The sequence below is a fragment of the Diospyros lotus genome, chromosome 2 (genome assembly GCF_014633365.1).
Source record: "Diospyros lotus cultivar Yz01 chromosome 2, ASM1463336v1, whole genome shotgun sequence".
Lineage (NCBI taxonomy): Eukaryota > Viridiplantae > Streptophyta > Magnoliopsida > Ericales > Ebenaceae > Diospyros > Diospyros lotus.
Window position 1 is genome coordinate 9,038,771 of NC_068339.1, and position 21,143 is coordinate 9,059,913.

General features: G+C 33.3%; 1 protein-coding gene across 1 annotated transcript; it reads right to left on the reverse strand.

The window, feature by feature from the left end:
• Window positions 1–3,464: 3,464 nt before the first annotated feature.
• LOC127795369 (mitochondrial-processing peptidase subunit alpha-like) lies at window positions 3,465–11,229 on the reverse strand. The gene is made up of 13 exons (XM_052327000.1): window positions 11,062–11,229; window positions 9,906–10,148; window positions 9,520–9,816; window positions 9,276–9,443; window positions 8,980–9,147; window positions 8,747–8,827; window positions 8,524–8,590; window positions 8,290–8,387; window positions 7,552–7,624; window positions 7,310–7,380; window positions 7,145–7,194; window positions 3,913–4,025; window positions 3,465–3,833 (listed from the first exon to the last, which is right to left on the reverse strand). The coding sequence occupies exons 1-13, from the start codon at window positions 11,098–11,100 to the stop codon at window positions 3,781–3,783; spliced, it is 1,521 nt and encodes a 506-aa protein (XP_052182960.1). The 5' UTR covers window positions 11,101–11,229; the 3' UTR covers window positions 3,465–3,780.
• Window positions 11,230–21,143: the final 9,914 nt, after the last annotated feature.

A 21,143-nucleotide genomic window follows, 5' to 3' on the forward strand; every position in this document is an offset into this window, starting at 1 on the left:
TAATGCTTAGCTAATTTGATGATCGTAGAAGATACGCAAATGTATTATTTATTACTCGACTTTACATCTAAATTTCGTAGTCCGTAAAATTGAGATAGACATCAATATTTTCCAAGTGAGTCAACAAGCTGGGGCCTGTCTCCCACCAATTCCACCTATATATATATATATTGTGACATCTTCTGTGTGAAATCAATGTACGTGTTTTATCTTTTATTTTTTCTTGCCTCGTATTAATGGGTTTATCATTTACGTTTTAATTATTTTCTTATGCAACATATGGTATTCTTCCAATTCCTGCCAACCTAATAACTCATGAGGCTTGGTATATATTATGGGATCGATCGGTTTTGAAAGTATAGAGTACTGCTCATGCTACACCCAAAGATACATCATCATCTAAACCACTAATTAAGTATATTTTTTTATATATTGAGCCATCAATAAAATCTTCACTACTTAATTTTTTAACTCTTAAACTTGAAATCTTACATAATATATATATAGATGTCGACTAATCAAGTCCCAAATTAAACTTGAAATCTTACATAATATATATATATAGATGTCGACTAATCAAGTCCCAAAATTAAACATATATAGCAAGGCTACTCACTGTTACTTTCATTTTTCAACTTAGAAAGCACAGTTTATGTAAGAATAATTAAATAAAAGAAGAGAAGAAGAAGAAGAAGAAGAAGAAGAGAACAGAAAACACAAAGGCAAGCAATGATAGTAGGCAGGGGGCCGGGAGGGAGCTGGGGCAGAAAAGTCGTACTGATTAAATTAAGGAGGAATTGTCAAATTAGCATTTGGAATTATTCACTTTTTTTCTGGATGCACTTGTCCAACATGTGTCCACGAAAGATGACCCAAACATATTCTGTTATTATACACACATAACACATTCATATGGATGGATTAGACTTGAGAAAGTCCCTGGAAATTTACCTTATCAGCACTCAATGCAATAAAGTTAAAAGAGATGCATGCATGAGGACAAATCTCTCATCAGACCAACCAAACCATGCATGGCAGCACTGCAGTTTTATCATTATGCCTTGTCACTCACTCCTGCTTGCCATTCTACCTACCTTTTGTATTATACAATGAACTGGAACTGGATAGATATATATATATATATAGAGAGAGAGAGAGAGAGAGAGAGAGACAGACAGAGACAGAGAGTTCAATCTAATTCGATGCATGCATGGTGTAAACAGTTTTCATACAACCCATCCTCATATTGTAACACGTGGACATTAATTATATACTTTCTATGGGTAATTATATCTTTAAAGAAAAAAAATTGTAATCCACTAATATGATTTGGTGTCCTGTGAGATCCCCTCCTCATATGATTTAAGATTTAGAAAGAGTAAAAAATTTAATAATGTTACTTCGTATATAGCTCTTAATAAGGGGATTTTTTTTTTTTTTAAATATCATAAATGATTAGTACACTGAATTGTTGAGTTAAAAGATAACACATTATGTCCCTAATCACTTTAATGTTTTTTTATTTAAAAAATAAATAAAAATGCAATTGTGTAACAAAATTATTAGGATGTACCCTGTATGAATTTATGTGTACGTAGCTCTGCTCAAGACCAGCCTTGCCAATATTGGCAAAAAATAAAATAAAACAAAAATAAAAAAAGACTGATATTGGACTCAAATCCTTGGACTGAAATTTCATTAATAAGGGAATATATAATTGGATATTTCAGCCATTCAATCCACTATCTTTGTCAAAAATTTAAATCAAATATTATTTTAAGTAGGAAAATGTCCATCATGATCATCGGTGCTGAAATTTTTGTTCAAAGTGTGGCACTAACATCTTCAAAATTATAAACAACTTTACTAATTACTGAATCATATATTCCAAAGCGATCGAATTTAAAACTAACACAACATCTTATATATGTATATTGCTATAAGGACATTCAATCTAATATAATTTTTTATTTGTATAGGCTACTCACATGAGCACTGTAGGCATGAAACTGGAACATTCGGAGAGATTTTTGTTTGTGCAAATTAGGTGTTTCTGTCCTGAGATTATTTCTCTAAGTTTTAGATTATTTTTCATCATACAGTTAAAAGTAGTTGTAATTTCCCCAGTGATACCTTCCAAATAAATATTTGATGCTTCCAATTCGAAATTTGTATCAAATAATTGTTTGGATGATCACTAATCAGTCATATAATTTAAAAATTAATGATACTATCTCATATAATTATAGTGAACAAAAATTTTGTTTTATGAATAACCAATTTAGAACATAGAGAAGTCGGGCCAAGTTTTGCGGTCCCTCAACCTCAAGGGCCAAGGGGGGAAGTGGTAGGCTGGTAGCTTAGAAGATAGGGCTTGTCACGTGGATTGGGTATGACCTCTGACGTTAACAAGGGAGCAAAATTCATGTAATTAGGTTCATCCATTAATCTCTTCTTTAGGTTCGACAAGAGATAGGCAGAGAGGGGAGGATTCAGTGTTACAATAAAATCTATCCTAGGGTGCAACTGCTTTGCAGCTGCCCCACGTAAAATTTTTATCAGCAACCCAGCACTAGCTTTTTTTGTTTTCCTTGAATGCTTTCTGAAATATATGGTTCCTATATATGTTTTTATTTTTATTTTTTATTTTTTGTTCAAGTTACGTTTATTATTGAAATATTGAGCCATGCAAGAGTGATTGTTTCTAGGTCGAGGTTTTTCATATCTTTGTTTTCCTGTTTACGAAACCAAATTCATCAACTTATTATTCATAAGGTCCAATAAAAACTGTCATCCCCACTCACTGCATTCCAATTAACAACAAATTCTTCAATCCACTAACAAATGAAAAATTAAAACATGATATCAAATAAGTCGTGCAGATTATAATTCTCCAATCATCTCATCTCGATCACCATTCAGAATCATAACGATAGTAAAGGAAATTGTCCACCCAGCCAGAAAAGCTTTTCTCAAGGAAAACTAGCCAGGTTAGCGGGACATTCAACTGTACAGTATAGCAAACTGGCGTCTAAAGCCGTGCCCATTGCTCTCTCCCCAACTGCAAACAAGGCAGGGCCCAAAATATAATGCTGCACCTCTCGCAACTGGAATGTGCCAATTTCATATTCTGTGTCTGCAGTCTAGAGAACCCTTATATTAAATGTGATGTCTCAAGAATGATCATTCTAAGTTAAAAAGGAAAGAAAAGCCCCGCCGTGCTCGCAGATGTCATCAGGAATGAATTCTCTGGTAAAGATACAAGAGTTAAAAAGGTGAAGTCAGAATCACAAACACCTGACGATTAAATATTGATCATTAGGCATCTTCAAGTAGCCGATCCCACCTAGTGGCGCGCCAACACAACGGTTTTCAGATGCGACTCTCGGTTGAGATGGAATATACCGAAATATTAATCAACGGGCACAGGGCATTCTTCGGGTAATTGCTCGAGAATCATAAGAGAAAACAGAAAAATGAATGAGAGAATGTGATTCGTGCAAATGGCAATATTTCATCTAAACATGAAAATCAACAATTACACCGACAAACCGAGTTTTGTCAGAATCAGAAAAGACTCTTGCCCAGACAATAAAGATACAGGCATACAGAAAGAAATTGGGCGCCAAATTGCTGTGCCTTCTTGTGTCGCTGCATTATTTTTTAACTAGGGGAAATTGTCTTATTTACCAAAGCACTGGCCATAAGACAACTCAAAGGTTTGCATTTGCTCCAAGAATTACGGACAAAAGGTGGTTCTCGACTAAGTATCAAAGAATTTCATTTTGAGCGGAACTTGCTGCTGACTGCGTCATAGCTTGGGACATAAATTACTGCCAGAAAAGGAATACAAAAATGAGGGACATCTTCACAAATGTTAATCAGGGTACTTCCATAAAACACAAAAATTACCATCTCCGTAAGATGCCATTGTGAGGGGAGAAGAAATCAGCTTTTGAGCTATGGAAGCAATATCCTTTGGTGAAACCTCATCTACAGCCTTCAAGAAATGCTCCACAGTTTTCCTGAGAAAACAAAATTACAAAAACATTTACCAAAATGAAAGATAACGCTGGTTTTAGCTGTTCATTACTTTCTTCTGATCTTAATGTAGTCTAAAAGTACAAAAGATACTGATCCCTAGTTAATCAACAAGGTCATACCATTGTTATTAAAACTGGACGGAACGGGTTCAATGGCAGCATCGCTTATTCAGAAGCTTATATATATATATATTTCAGGTTACATGAATTTACTATTGACAATTATTAAGATTCAAAAAACCATTAAAAACATAAAAAGGCAGGAATTACTAATTAAATGTTCAAATTTCACAATTACAAACAAATAAAAATCACAAAAAGCTAACTAGATGTTCAAATCTAATCATCACAATACATGCAATATAAATTACTGGTGATGGAGGCAAAGGTATGGCTAGATGAAGATGACCATTAGTAGGAAAAATACTAAAATTTGAAGTAATTTGCCCTCTATTAAAGAAAAGAGATTTTTAAGAATTATAGGTATCAATAATTTGGATAAAGATTAAAATTTTGATTTAGTTTTTACTAGTAAACCAAAAACCAACAAGGTTATTGACTGGTTTTGACAAGTTTATACATATCTCCACTCTTTTCCCTGAACCGAACCTGCTTGGTGACCGGTTCATGGTCCAACCAACCAGTCCAGTCCTGTTTTAATAACTATGGGTCATACCAAAACTAAATCATGTTATGCATACCATTAATAAGGAAAATATTTTGGTCGAGAGTCTTGAGACTGAAATGTTGGGCAGCCTTTGTAGCTTTGACATGATTATGCTCCACTGTAATATATTTTCATGATATTCATAAATGACCTCTTAATAATTGACAAGAATATATCAATATATGCATCAGTTCATAAATATTTTGAATTTAACAGTCATTCTCAACAGAATTAATTTTTTTTAAAAAATGAAAGACCATAATTCCAACAGAATTAAGTTCAAGTCTATCAAGATATTGACATCTACCAAATTCTCCCATACTTCCATCAACTTTGAATCATTATTTCTAGGTTCTACTTCTAGCTTTAAATTGTTTTAATGCTCTATGTGGGCGAATTTGGCAAATGGAAGTAGAAAACCGACAAGGTTTTCTAAACAACCTCTTAATAAAGAGGTCTCCCATATTTCCATCAACTAGAGATTACAGAACATGTTCAATGCCCACCGAAGCAATAGAAAAATGTAAAAGAGACTTTTCATTATGGTCAATAGGAGATAGATGATGATAAGTACATTATGCTAAACAACCACCTTTCTACCAAAACCTGAAAATCATGACATCGCATCTCAAGTCCAAGAACAATAATTATCACAGTAACCTGTCACTAGGGGGAACAAAAACACTATTAGCTAGTCAAACTGAAAGCCTCAACAATTGATGTTCATGAAACACCAATCTCTGTCAATGAAAGACATGGGCATCAACCACTCTTATTAACCTCAGGTTTATGTCACTTTATGAAGTGAGACTATCAGAATCTTTTCAATTGAATCCTAATGAAGCCAGCAACCTTGCTTCGTCTTTTAAGACCAAATCATAATTCCACTGGAATGGGGTATGCCCAGGGTAGTCGGGCGAAAGCCAAAAGCTTTATATTGCTTGAGGCACTAGGTGCTAAAAAAGTGCTCACCTGACCAAAGCGAGGCTAAATTTACAAAAATAATAATAAAAAATTAATATAAAAAAGATAATTAGACAAGATAATATATAACATTAACACAAAACATAAGTTATATAACAAATGTTCAATATTTATATAAAAAAAATAAAAAAATGTTAAATACTTATAGAAAAGCAAACAATTATACAATATAATATATAATATTAACACAAAATATAAGTTATATAAAGTTATAAAATATTTTATATTAACAAACAAACAATACTCTACATAAAGTTATAAGTTACACTGTTACAGGTTTACAGATATAGCAAACATGTACGGGTCTGCAACAATAAAAGGGAAAGTGAAGTACCAAACAGTGCATGTAGAGATGACCGCTACAATAAACCAAACTAAAGAGTTATATTAGAGCAGGGATGGCCATGGGAGGGTCGCCTGTCACAGGCAAGCCTCCCTGTCAATGGTCAGCAGTCACTGGAAGGATTGCGTCGCGCCTTCACTGTGAGTTCCCAGCGCATGACAGCTCGGTCAAACATCCAGCTACTGCCCTTGAAGTCACCCCCCTCAAATAAATGGTATTAGGTCAATTAAAGCTACCGAAAATCAACAAAAATGGAGGAACTCAGTGTCAGTTCCAATCGGTTAGGCAAACAATGGAGGAGCTAGGTGCATTTGCTTTTCTTCTTTTGTTTTTAAATTTTCCTCTTCATTTTACTCTTTCTACTACAACGAGACCTTTCGCATGCCTTCTGCAGATGACCATTCACTTTCCATCAATTCTTATTTTGATTTTGATTCATTGCAGCCTAGGCAAGTGCTTGTGGCGCTTGAAACCTCAGCAGAGGAGCTTGCCTAGGTGGAGCCTGAGTGAAGCAGCCTTGCCTAGCAGTAGGCGAGGCGCTTCCCCAACACTTTGTGTCACCTGAGCACCTAAGCAAGCCAGGAACTTGCCTTTGACTACTCTGGGTATGCCAGTCCTTGTATTCACTTCTGGATGCAATGCAACCATAATTATTTGCATCATGCAAAAATGGAGAAACAGCAGATGAATATTCACAGCATTTTTTTCAATAAGGAAGCAATTGCAATGCATTCTTGTGCACACAGGAGAGACCATCAGACACTTATAAGAAAGAAAGGAAAGGAAAAAAAGAAAAGAGGGGGGGTGGGGAAGCGAGGGGGAATTGCACTTGAGAGGTTAAGGTTATGGAAAAGCAAGTGATGTACAAAAAAGCATGGTAGACCCTAAAAACCCATGTCTTACCAATTCAAAGTCCAAAATGTACAGAAGTACAATCCATATCTGGAAACAAATCTTATCCTGTTATTTAATTACTGGAAACTGCTGGCCTATATACCCCTTTAAATGCCACAGACATGCAGATACCAACACAATTATCACATATATATGCTACTAGGTACACTGATTCACAAGTCACTACAGAGAATAAAAAGCCACAAGCTTTACCTCTCTCCATATGTTAAAATTTGTCTGCCAATATCTTCAGAAGCAACCATCTGGAAAAGCATTTCAACCACAAGCCATCAGAAAACATGCCAAGTGCATGGAAGTGGAGAATTTAGAAGAAAATAAATTTAAACGGTTCATCAGTTTGGAAAGTAAGTTAGTTACTCTGGATTCTAGGTTCATAAGAATCGCAGACTTTGTTGACTGCTTGGCACGATCTAACTGTTTCTCATCAACTGCCAACCAAAAGAAAGGCAGATAAGCAAAGAATGAATCAACAAACTTCTAGGAAAACTGGACTTGCTATCTCTTTGTTTGTGTTCTATTATTGTCGATGAGTGGAACAAGGAACCCCCAAAACCAAAGTAGAAGAAGGATACTAGCAAATTAAAGGCACAGTACCATACCTTGTCCAGGTGTGGCAACGGCAACAAGTTCTTTGACAGCAATATCAATAGCCTTCGATACAAAATCAGAGCTCTGAAATAGAAATATCAAAAGCACGTTTAGATTAAAACAGAATATCAATGAAGCCATAACCTTATGATCCTAAACTGGTAGGCATCACCAGCCAAGTAAACTTACTTTCTCCAGAAATTTTTTTGAAAAAAGCACCAGCTTAAGAAAGCAACACTAAATGCAGAAAAGTTCCATCATTTTTTTGGGCTTTATTCTGACAAGTTGGATATGGCCATAGATAGAGATGAATAATTAGCTAGAATTCATGTAGCTAACCTGACCTAGCAGAAAATTAAAACCTGGGGCTGTTGTTGTACCAAGTTGCCTTACAAACTTGAGAAATAATCATCACTTGGTACTAACAAAATTTCAGATATACTTTGTTATAAGAGTTAAGATAGGGCAGTGAAAAAAGTGATTGCTTTGTGTCTTTGACTTCTCCATTGTGGACATTCATTTTGGAGATAGCCAAAAATGAAAATTAGTACTTGTCTAGAGACAGACTAAATTGGTCATGCCTTAAAAAGCATTTAAAGAACATTGTAGTTACATGTGTGTCAAAACTAAGTTGCAGCATTCAAAACTTCAATTGAACATCTCTAAGGAAGTTAAGGAACTCACACAGGCAGACCTAATCATGTAAATTATTGGTGGTAGGTATTATGTCAAGATAAGCAGTAGCTTACAGTGGTAGCTTGAATACCAAATATGCCAGTATGGTTGTAAATGCTGTTGAATGCAGAAAATGACTGAATCTGAGGATACTCGTTCAGGACACGAAGATCTATTCATCATATCAGGACACACATAAACATCCCAGGGTTAGATGTGAGGATAATAATAATTATTAGTTTTTAAGGTTAAAAATAGACACATTGCATAGCCATGAATACATCGAAGAGTCTGTTATGTACACGTACATAGCCGTGAATACATCCCTTTTCCAGGACCCCCAGCTGAGAAGGATCCACCTCCTCCCATCAGCATCTATGAGAAAATAATGAACTGTTATTGCCCAAAAGGTGTGCAGGAAAACAAAGGTGCAAATAGATACACCCAGGACAAGTTGCAACATTAACAACTCATTATTGCAGGTATATTATTTGCAGCAATCACATTACAAACCCATATCAGATTTAATACCTGAAGAACAGTCAAAGTCATAGCATCCTTCTCCTTAATCCACCCACCAGGTGCTTCAAAGGCTAAGGCAAAATGAGTTCTCTGGCCACACAAGAATACAAGAACATTACATCAGGAAGTCCAAATTAAAAAAATGTTTCATGAAAATAAGTCCTAGTAAAAGAGTCAATACAAACTATCATATAAGATAAATCTTTACATTAAAAATACACATGCAGAATGGTCATACATACCCCTGGCTCAGCTTGACAACGATAGTCTCCTCCAGCATAGACAGATTTTGGCTCTTGAGGACGAGGTACAGTGGGTAAGTCTGACAGAAGTGGTTCTGCAATTTTTAATAGCTCCTCATGTTCAACACCAGATGCTGCAAGGACCATTCGAGGAGCAGTATAGTTTTCCTGAAACTCTCAATAAAAAAATAGATTAAGAAATGCAAAACACACAGAAAGAGCAACCAACAAACAATGAAGCAATTGATTTCTCTGCTAAAAGAACACATGAAGACATAAAGTTCAGTGCAACTCACAGCCACAAATTCCTCCAAAATTGTACTATTTAGTCTATTGATTGCAGACTCTGGGGCCATAAGGGGATTTGCTAGTGCACCAGAATAACCAGCAGAGTGAATTGCCTCTAAAAGTAGACCTTGCGGATTGTTAGAGGCTTCTGCAATCTCAGCTTTCACCTTTTGTAGCTGTTAAAGGTAAAATTTCGTGTTTATTACAAACATTGAAAATAGACAAAAAGAATGCATGCAAACAGAAATATACCTGTTCATTGACTTCCCAATCTAGGAAGACGGGGTTCCTCACACAGTCAACGAGCAGCTCTACCATTTCAGGAACATAAGTCCTCAGTGCATCATAGGTGTATCCCATCTGCTCCCGAGAAGCTGAGGCTGTCACATTACCACCAATTGCTTCCACCTCCCGCACAATGCGCAAGTGACTCCTGTTTGTTGTGCTCTTAAAGGCCATGCGTTCCAAGAGGTGTGTGGCCCCAAATGATACAGGAGTCTCATAGATTGAGCCACAATCAACATACAATCCAATGGAGGCAGCAGGATTCTGTCCAGTAAACCAACTCAACAACTTTGTTTCAAAAAAACTTAGATCAGCAAAAGAACCAAATAGAAGAATTTATGAGACAGACTTACCGCAGATGTTTCTGATGCTATTTTGACACCATTGGGGAGAGTTGTTATCTTAGTCTTACCCGGTTCAACATGGTCGGGCAGTGGGGGAGGAAGGGTAACACCTTGAAGGGGGATTTCTAGAGGCGGGAGCGATCTAGACCTCTCCCCTGTCAGCCAGCCAAAAAGACTGCCTGATGAAGATGACTTTGTAGCAACAGCACTTGAACTAGCATACCTGGTTAGTGACTTATTGCCCACACGACCCTGCTTTCACAGTTTCATATTAAAACAACAACATTCCCACTTGAAAGCTTGTCTATAGATAACTTACTAGATGATAACATAAATTTAAAGTTGATTTACCACTAAATTACATGTTATTGAATAACATTGAAATGTTGATGTATTAAACACAACTAAACTATCTCATCAGAAAATGAGTCCTTTTCAAAACTGTTGCATAAACAAAATTTTATTAATACAAAGAATTTTTAGCCGTGTAAGCAACTCTAATGCAATACTTGGAATTCAAAATATCAAAAGGGAATGAAGATCTTTTTATTTCATTATCAAGCCTTAATCCCACTAAGTAGAGTTAGCTTGTCAATCATATCTAATGATTTGATTGTCCAGAAAATATATATGTACAAGTTAATGGATGCACATTTATATCAAATGCTAGCACATTTTTACCACACACCTTTCATTTCCTCTTCATCCCCTAAATAAATTTAGCTTCAACAATTTAATTTTATTTTCCTATTATTCTCTTTTCCCCTCTTCTCCATCCAGAAATGTTATCACCGAAGATAGTGTAAATTTCTTTTTCGAAAGATATTGTATGCACTACACACACTTGTACTGCCAATCAATTAGCCAGAAAGAAAAAGAAACAAATGCATTGACTGATAAACAAAGCCGAGCTAATTAACTGCAAAGAAACACGTTCCAACACGGAAACATGAAACTCGTCGACATTTTCTCAGCAGCCAAACAAACGAATAACATTTTCTCATCATAACGGGCAATCGCGCTGCCCCTAAACCGCTATAAGATCTACAAAATACGCGGCCTGGAAATCCTATCGGCACCGCACGCATCAAAATCGACGGCTCAATCGCTCATACGAACGTATATACGCGGCATAACTTGCTAGGGTTACAGGAGGGGTACTAACCTTGAGAGCTCTGAGACGCGAAGCTGCGCTTCTGTACATGGCGATCGATCGGAACGAATTGAAAAAACCCTAAGAAAGAGAGTAGTTTTTGGTTCTGATATTGGCAGCTAAGAGGAAAGAGGAGTGTGATGGTGTTTAGACGGGACTCGGGAGCCCAGAACGGCAAATGGAGGCCCAAACACGTGCGACGTTGCGCTAACATGTGGGAGCGTTCATCGGCCAGGTTTGTGAGGATGCGAGCGATTTCAACCGTTGATATGAATTCTCGGACGCGATTGGATATAGGCCATCAGATTCGTGATTGAATCCGTCTTCTGGTTGAGTTGAGGCCGGGGCTTGTTGCCAGATCCATAATACAATTTAGATTTGGTTAATTTTGTTATTTTTATATTTTAACATGAAAAATTTGAACTTTATTAAATTTAGTGAAAAAAAAAAAAACTCGTTCACGCCTACTGAGCTATTAGTGCTGGTTTGAATTAGTTTCCTTTTCGAATAATTAATTTCTTTGTAATTTGTTACTGTTTAAGCAACAAAAATAAAAAATATTGTTTAGTTATTCATTTTTTTAAATTTAAAGATGCCAAAGAAAATCTAATTTTATAATTTCTATCACAATTCCTTTTATCTCTGCGAGTTGTATTGAATTTTGAAAACCCCATGGTGGCTGTTACTTTAGATCTAAATGCCCACTTTTAAGTCTTATTTTTATTTTGCTTAAGTTCCCTTCAAACCTTTATAATTTGAACCAATTTTACGTAAGCCCCATAGTTTTTAACTTTTTTTTTAACTAAATTTATTGTGATCAAGTTAGTTTAGTTTTTTTTTTTTTTTGCTAAGTAGTTTAAGTGTTTTCAATTTAGTATGGGTTTAATATTAAAATATTAGATTGCGTTCTATTTATTTTTCAACTTTCAGTTTTGAGTTTTGGATTCATTTTTAATTTTCTATTTTAGTAATCTGTTTTTAATAAATTAAAAACGTGTTCTATTTGTCATTTTAAAAAATTATTTTTTAAAATAAAAAATTTAAAAACGTATTCTTTTTGAAATTTTGAAAATAATTTTATAATGATATTTTATTCAATAAATTTGATTATTTAATAACTTATAAATATTTAATATTAATATATTATTAAAATATATGTAGGCAACCCCGCCCGGATATCCCAACCGCCCGATCTATCCGAATGAGAGCGCCTACATAAGAGAAGAGAAACAAACACAAGACAAAAATACCCTGGCATGCATACATACGAAAAATACAACAGCGGAAGCAAAATAATATACATGCACGCCTACAAGTACCCTGCTGGAACAGCAGTCAAGGAGTATATAAAAATATACAGACACCTGTGCCAACGATAAAAGATACAAGGAACAACCGGGCACAGTCAAAAATGAGAGTCAGAACTCTTAACAAAACATCAGAGAAAACGGAGGCAGCTAACTGTACACCCTACCGACACGGCTGGCTGCTAGGTGGCACGGTCCTCGCCCTCGACTTTAGCCTTACCCTTACCTGGAATGATGGAAAGCAAGGTGAGTCGCAAGACTCAGCAAGTTTATATGAAAAGGAAGGCTGTAAACGAAACAGAAGAGGAGATCACCCCAAATATAAACCCACATGTACACACAAGTCATGTGACGCAACAACGCAATAGTGCCGCATAATAAAACATATACCGGTCCTTAGGGCCCACATAAAACACCTAGCACCCAAGTCCCATACCAACCTGCGGCTGCCCTGAAAGGCAACATAAATCACCACAAACCTGTGCGCACTGTCCCGGGTCGGTACTCCCGTCACCCGTATCCCTGCCGGTACTCCCGACAGCCGAGCCAAAGGCTCCCTCGGAACGGTACTCCCGTCCGAGAACTAATAACTACCAGTAACCATGCAATGCATATAAAATGCAAGGCGTAATGAGCACCAACGTGATACAAGGCGCCTATACATCCAGGCATCAAGCCATGCTCCGCCCACGTAGTAAATCACACGCGATGCATATGCCCGTGCTGGATGCAACCTGACCAATCTAAAATGTCCGTGATCAAGCATAACCAAAATATGATGATCCCATCATGCAGCCCGAACCCATGTGCATACCAAACCATGCAACAAAAATGAAATAATCAGGCATGCTATAATCACATAACGGTAGAGTAGGTTAGCAGTGCCTGACACCGGTCAGCGGTTAATGACCAGGAGAGACCATCTGACGGCCTAAAATAGACCATACAACAGTTTCACCGTCACCGAACGGCTAACCTTTGCCCCCACTGTCCAACCGCTCTAGCCAATAAATAACCGAAAATCCATAATAATACCCGACAGCTAAGAACCTAGCCCCGGGTGAGTACAACATCATTTCCATAGGATTGGGGGTGATACAAACCCCCGTAGGCAACCAACGATTAATACCCTCGAAACCAGGTTAATAAATTAAATTTTTAAACACACCGTTTAAATTCCATAATTTATTAACAGCCAAATCTAACGAAGGATGGCCAAATAAATTGACATCGAAATAATCGACAATGAGGGTATATAGAACTTGCCTTTCCGGAGATAACCTTAGGCTCAATTTGACCAAACACGGTCAAAGTTATACAAACTGCAATATTCTAATTATTGGCAAAATTAATAAAATTGGGCCCAAACGAAATTTCAACCACAGAAATTATTAATTACTAAATTAATTACATACCTGGATAATTAAATCAGGGATTAAACAGAGTTTAATCCGATTTTTGAAGCCCCAAAATCTCAAATTTCCCTCGCGAGCTGCTGTTCTTTCTGTCAAAATTTGCTCACTGATTGAGCAAAAGGAATGCCCGAAATCGGGCTTTAAATCGCGGCCAAAATGGGTGGCCAGCGCGCGGCCACGTGGCAGCGCTAGGCGGCCACCGCCTTCACCCCGAAACGACGTCGTTTCGACGTCCTTGGCCCCTCGCGCACGCCTGCCCGCGGACTCGAAGCCGCGTCCATCGCCTGGCCGCCTCGCGCACGAACCGCCCGCGCCCACGCTTGCATCTAACCTATATATGTTTTAAGTTATATTTAATGTGACTTTTGGCCTCTTCCGCGATTCACGCCAGCACTCCTAACTTTCCATTAATTACACTCTCGCCCCCTATATTAATTACAGAAATGCCCGAAACTTCTAAAAATCCCACAACTTGATTTATTTTAATTTTTTTCTATTTCCAGAAATTCCCAAATAACAAAATTAATTATCTTAATTTCTTATTTCCTTAAAATCACATAATTAAATTTTTATTTAATCCCAACAACTTATTTTAATAATTCTTTTAAATCCAATTACCCCAAAATTAATTTAATTACCATATACGGGCGTTACAATATATATATTTTAAAATTAATGAATTTTGTAATATTTTTTCTCATTGTAATATTATTTTTATTATTTTGAGTTTTTTTTACAATTTTTTTTTTCAAAAATACATTTTTAAAAATAGCAAAGAGAACATATTTTCATTATTTTAAAAAATTAAAAACTAAAAATGACTTAAAAATAATAAAGATAACACAACCTTGAAGTCTATTAAATTTGGTTTGAGTTTGGACTAATGTCGGTCAATGACCTAATTAAATTGAACCAACCATTAGAAAATACTCTTAAAAATTTTGCCTCAAACTCTAAAGCCTTTCTCATTAACTTGTGAATTGTTAAATTGAATAATTTGAATTACTCTCGTTAGATTGAACTTTGTAGATAGTAGATTGATTTGAAGATTTTTTTTAGAATTTAATTTATATCTTACATCATTTATAGATTTTTTTTTTTTGTTAGGTGGAATTTAATAGTGTAGCTAATAAAAAAGGTAAATTATTGAAAAAAATATTAATTTTTTTACTTTATTTCAAATTTTTAAAACCATTAATTTTCAATAATATACAATTTTTGAGTTTTGTTTTAATTTTATAATAAACTTTAAATTTTTTAATAATATGTCATTCTTTATAATAAAATTCATTTTTTATCAAATATGTCCATGTATTTTTTTAATTATTACCTAAAGACCACTTGTCTTATAAACATTTAAGATTAAATTAAATCACAATTTATTTTTAATTTTTTAATTAAAAAAATCAGCTATATATCATTTTTTGGGTTCTAACTATAGCCAAAATAAGTCATTTATAAGTTTTGACCATTATTATTGTCTTTTATATTTTTCATATTCGCTAGCACCTTTCTCATCACCTTTTCCATCTCTTATATTGTTGTTAAATAATGATAATAATCTTCCTTTCACCCTCATTTATAACACCTTCCATTTTTATGCCTTTCTTTTCAATAATAGCCATTTAATTTATCATTCACAATGCAAATAAAAAGAGAAAATATGAGAGAGAGATTAATAAATGAATAAAAGGGAAGAGACGGAAAAATTAATCAAGATTTATAAAATGAAAATTTGATATGGTGTATAAAAACAATGACTATAGTCAATATAAAGTAAGAAAATTGAATTGAAAAATAGTTGTGTAAAAATAAAAAAAAAAGACATCAAAGATAGTGACGATAGTTAAAAGTTACAAATAATTAGTTCTAACTATATAATTTTAATAAAACCCAAGATCTATATATTTCAACTATCAATGATTTTAGCGTTACTTGAAATTTGTAAGTCCCAATTCTCTAAAGGGATTTTAATGTACAAAAAAATATTATTTTTTTAAAATTAAATCACATAAATTTTTTGTCCAAGAGGTCCAAACCATTGGGAGTGTGATGCAATTTACTCTATTATGAAATTGAAATAAAACACAAAGTTTAGTATATTGTAGAAAAATAAAAGTTGGTTATAAAATTAAAACTAAACACAAAATTCAATATATTAATAAAAAATTAAAAAAATGTTATAAAAATTAAATAAAGCTAAAAATTTAATTTTTCATTAATTTACTAAAAAAATTAGTAGTGTAGTATGAATTTTATTTTTTTATATCGCTGTACAAGCTTTGAAATTAACGTTCAATTAAATCAAATTGATTTGAGTGAATTTGATTTTATTTCGAGATTATTAAATCATTTTTAACTCTGAATTAAAAATCCAATTATTGTCAAGTTGACTCTAAATTTATATAGAATTTGGTTGTGCTTTTCTAGATTTACAAAATTGAACCCACCGTCAAGTACGTCATCCAATTTTCTCCTAGATGATGACGTGGATATTATTATATGGAATTTTAAAGATGACATGAGAAATCATGCATTAATTAATCTATTCTATCTTTTTTTATAATAATGTACTGTGATTAAAAAATAAAAAATAAAGAATAAAGAAGCAAATATGAACCGACCAAGAACCTTCTACAATATCTCTTTTCTATTCGGCTTCTCCACCTATCAAAGGTAACGCCCACCCACCAACCCGACCCATGCAACATCTTTAATTGAATTTCTCCATTATTAATTGTCCCCTTGCCCTTTTTTTTAATAACAAAATAAAAATATCAGGTATCGTTATGCAATATGTTGTTGTTTAATTCACATAATTAGCACGTTATTTATTATTTAATATATTTACAAAAACGCATGCTAATCATATTATTTGAAGTAAGGTGTTATCATTTTTCTTTGTAAAATTAACATATTAATCATTTAATATATTTACAAAAACATAAAGGAATACTATGTTGTCCATTGACAGACAACATAGCATTTGCCTGCCAATGAGAGAGGTGCGGGCTCATGCACGTGGGCTTCACATGCATGGGGCCCATGCTCTTCTCACTAGCGATCAAATGCTATGTTGTCCACCAATAGACAACATAGCATCACTGCAAAAACATATACATGAATCACTTGAAATCATCCTATCAATTTTCTCCAATTAAATATACAATTTATACTATTAAGTAACTAAAAGACATATTAAGAACATTAATTACATCAATAACTTATGATAAACCTATTTTACTCTCTACATAAAAAATTGGCCCATACCTCTTGAACTATAAAATTAAAGATTTTAAATCTTCTTATAAATATATAATTTAAACTTAATATGTCAAAAGTACATATTAAAGTATATTTTAATTTTTAATTTTGGATTCGTCACCAAAGCTTGACTTTATTAAATTGGAAATTTTTCAAGAACTTGTAATGAGAAGGAAGAACTTAATTTGATAATTATCGAAAAAGATAAATTATGTATTAAGACTATAGGCTTTTTGAAATAAAAAAAATCATATATTTACTCAATTTTCTTCATAATAAATTAGTTTACCTATTTCAATAAAAAATACCATATTTAGTGGTCGAGCTGCACAAATATTGAGAGTTGATTTTAAATCTTCTTAATCTATCTAAATGGTGTTTGGTGCTCAAGTTTGACCGCTTATAAGTTATTAGTGAAACTTAAACATTGTATAATTTATTTTGTTACATATTTATTAAAAATTATCGAGTTCTAAGCTATTTTAATAGTGTTTTATAAAAGTTTTTCTCAAAACATTGTTATTACTTTATTTACTTGATCAAATGATTTATAATTTTGTTATCTACAAACTTTAAAATTTACAATCCTCTATGCCCTTAACTATTAAACTCTAACCCATCGCTGCTTCCAACTTCTAGCATCGTCGCCTTTAGCCCGTCGTCGTCGCCTCCAGCTCGTCGCCATCACCATCGTTGACTGTCGCCTCCGCCTCCATCTTTATCTGTGGTCGTCACTTCTATTGGTGCTTTCTCCATCTCTATTTATCGCCATCTTTGTTGTCTCTATCTCTTTCATATGCTGCATTCTTCATCTCTCTCTTTATATATATATTGAACATATACATATTTAACATATATATTTTAATGTCTCAACGTATATATATATTTAATATTTTTATGAATTAAACCTAAATTTTAATATAAAGCATTGTATTTATATATTTTTTAATAATTATATATAATTTATTAATATTTAATGATAAAAATTTTATTAGATGTATATCAATTTATAATGTATTTTTCTTAAAAATTATTATTTTTATAAATTTTATTTGTATTATTTAGGAACTTGTCAATTTTAGTCTTTTTATTAAATTATAATAATTTATCAAAAATTTTAAATTAAATACATAATCATATAAATAATAATTTAAAATATGTCATCAATTTAAATCCTATATAACTTTTAAGTTTTACACAATTTATAAATCAAAAAACTTAAAAACTGTATAAAAAAAAAAAGGTAAGGCAAACAGCCTCTTAGCTTTACATTCATAAGACTACGTCTGTGATTTGCGTCTTATTCTAATTTTGCCATTTGTCAATTTTTTTACTTTTTTTTCCATGACACTACACACGTCACGTAATCCCCGTGTGCCCTCCCGTTCCGTGACTCACCTTCCATCAGCAGAAAACGACTTCTTCTTTGGTCCGTTACCACGCAAAAGAACTAAATAAAATAAATAACACAAAAAAACAATAAATAAATAAAATTCCAGGCTCACCCCTATGCACCCACATACACCCCGCCTGCCACAAGGCCCGATCATTTCTATTCTAAATTCAATTTATTTTTATAATGAGATATTATACTGTGATAATTACTGGTCTACGATAAAAGTTGACTCACTATATAATTTATTAATTTTCAACCTTTATTAATGAATAACTTCTGCAGCCTTCACCCTTTGGCGCACGATTCATGCACATTGGAGTTCAATTATTAAGCGGTAGTTCGAAACGTTGACTACTAATAATTCTATAATAGCTAACATTTTATTCGATTTTTATATTTGTGTTCAGTTTTTAATATAACAACATGATATTAATAATTGTATTATTATTAAATACTGTTTTTATAATAATATTAGATATTATAAAACTTAATATACAATTAATAGAATTGTTAAGGGTAAGTTACCAAATAATTGAGCAACTTTTATACTTTTTTAATTTTTTAATTTTATAAGAGAAACCATCCTATAATTACGAGATAAAGTCTTAAAAATTGGCTATTACTTTGCAAACGATCAATCAATTATTTTTTTTGTAAGTGATTAGTATTTAATCAACTAACTTCATGCATTATTGGTTTTATTAATTTATTTTATTACTGAAAAAATTATTAAAAATTGTATCAATAGGAGATACAAGTGGTTGCCTTGCTACAAAATATTATTTTAATTCAATCTAAGAGAATATGTTTCTTCTCGAGACAAGACTAAACAATCTTGACAGTTTCTCATTTTGACGCCTGATTTTCTTACCATATACCATTCCAATTCGGAACAAATAATAATATATTAAATCAAGATCAGCACATGGTTGTTGTAAGTTTTCAAAATTGGCCCAATACAAGTTGGAAGGAGTGGGACGCTGAGTTGACATTTTGACCACTGTGCCCATGACCATAGGATATACAGGATGGCTTAAAGAGATCTCCTTCAGATTCAAAATCGCCTAGGGTTGACCCATTCATTTCTTTCGTATTCGTCCTCCTTTTTCAACCATTATTATTTTATCAACATAATGACAAATTTTCAATTAATCCAGAATATTTTCTCCACGACGGAACAGAGTATTAAATCTGGAGATTCCATAAAGGATCGAGGATGGTAGGCTAGCTTCTCGTTCTAGAGACTGCCTGCCTGACCCTTGGTTTCAGTTTTATGTTTCAACCCTGGTCCCTGGAATTGGGTTTTCTTTTTTTTTTTTTTTAATTGTCACGATAATGAAAAGGAAAAATAAAATATAAAAAAATATTTACTTTCAACGTTAATTCGGCCACCCTGACCCAGCAGCTCAGAAAGTTAACGAAATATCATTAATTTTTTTTCTGTATATATTAATATAAAATATTCGTTAATTAATTCCAGAATAATTGATAAGTTGTAAAGCTTCTGGAGGGCCTGTGTCCCAGAAATCGGGTCTCATGGAGGTTGGATTTGACCATTCTGTCCCCACCGCCCCAAGTCCACATTCAATGCTCCATTCGGGTCTATCACGAGGTGCTGCCGTCTGGCTGTGTCTGCTGATGGGTTCATTATCCCCCGTTTGGAGCCGTTGTTTCTAATAAACGCCTCAAGCACATTAATCGAAAAAGAGAGAAAAGATTAGCCAGTTAACATAAAGAACCAGAGACACGGAGACACGTCTAAAGATAATTCCAACTATCTTTATAATTAAGTTACTTCATATTAGTTTGTAAGGCAATGTTAACTACTGTGTTAAGATAATTAGTAAATTAAATTTTAATTTCGATAAGATATATTATTTTCAGTTGTAAAATAATTTTATTGATTAATAAAATATTACAAAACACGATATATTTATTATCAATTAAAATAATTATTTTAAAACTGAAAACAAATCACATTATCTAAAAATAATATGCATTTATTAAAAATTAACCATTAGTCTTAAAACAATTTGCATTAACCTAATTTGTGCTAATTGATCTTTAGTTGACTACGGGCTCAATTAAATAATAAATATGTTTCCATTATTTTAATTATAAAAAGGATAAATTGGAGTAACCATCCTTAAAGTTTAACCTAATTACAAAAACACTTTTTACATTTCAAAAATTGCAACAACCTTGATTGTTATTAAATAAATAAATAAAATGACCATTTTAACCTTTATTCTCTATTTCTCTTTTCTTTTCCCTCTATTTATCTCTCATCTTGTCTTTGAATTTAGAAAATTAAAAATATAAAATAAATAATTAGTGATCATTAGTTACTTACAACTATTAGGTTCAAACCCTTTTGCATCTAGATTTGATTAAACTTATACGAACTCATATGAGTTTGTGCAAATAATCCTCTATACTTGAGTTTGGTTCAAATTTGAATGTAAAAAGTTTGTTAAGGGTCGATTAAACCCTATGAATCTAGGTTCAAATCGAACCTTAGTAAGATTTAAATGTCAAAAATTGAGAAAGAGAGAAAGAATAATTACCTCATCAAGATGAGAGTAAAACAATATGTGGCAATACTTGCATTGATGGTGGTAAGAAGAGTACATACGATTGGATTTGCAAAAAAATAAAAATAAGAAGAAAAAAATCACACCAAAGAAAGTAAGGGTAATAATGATTAGTAAT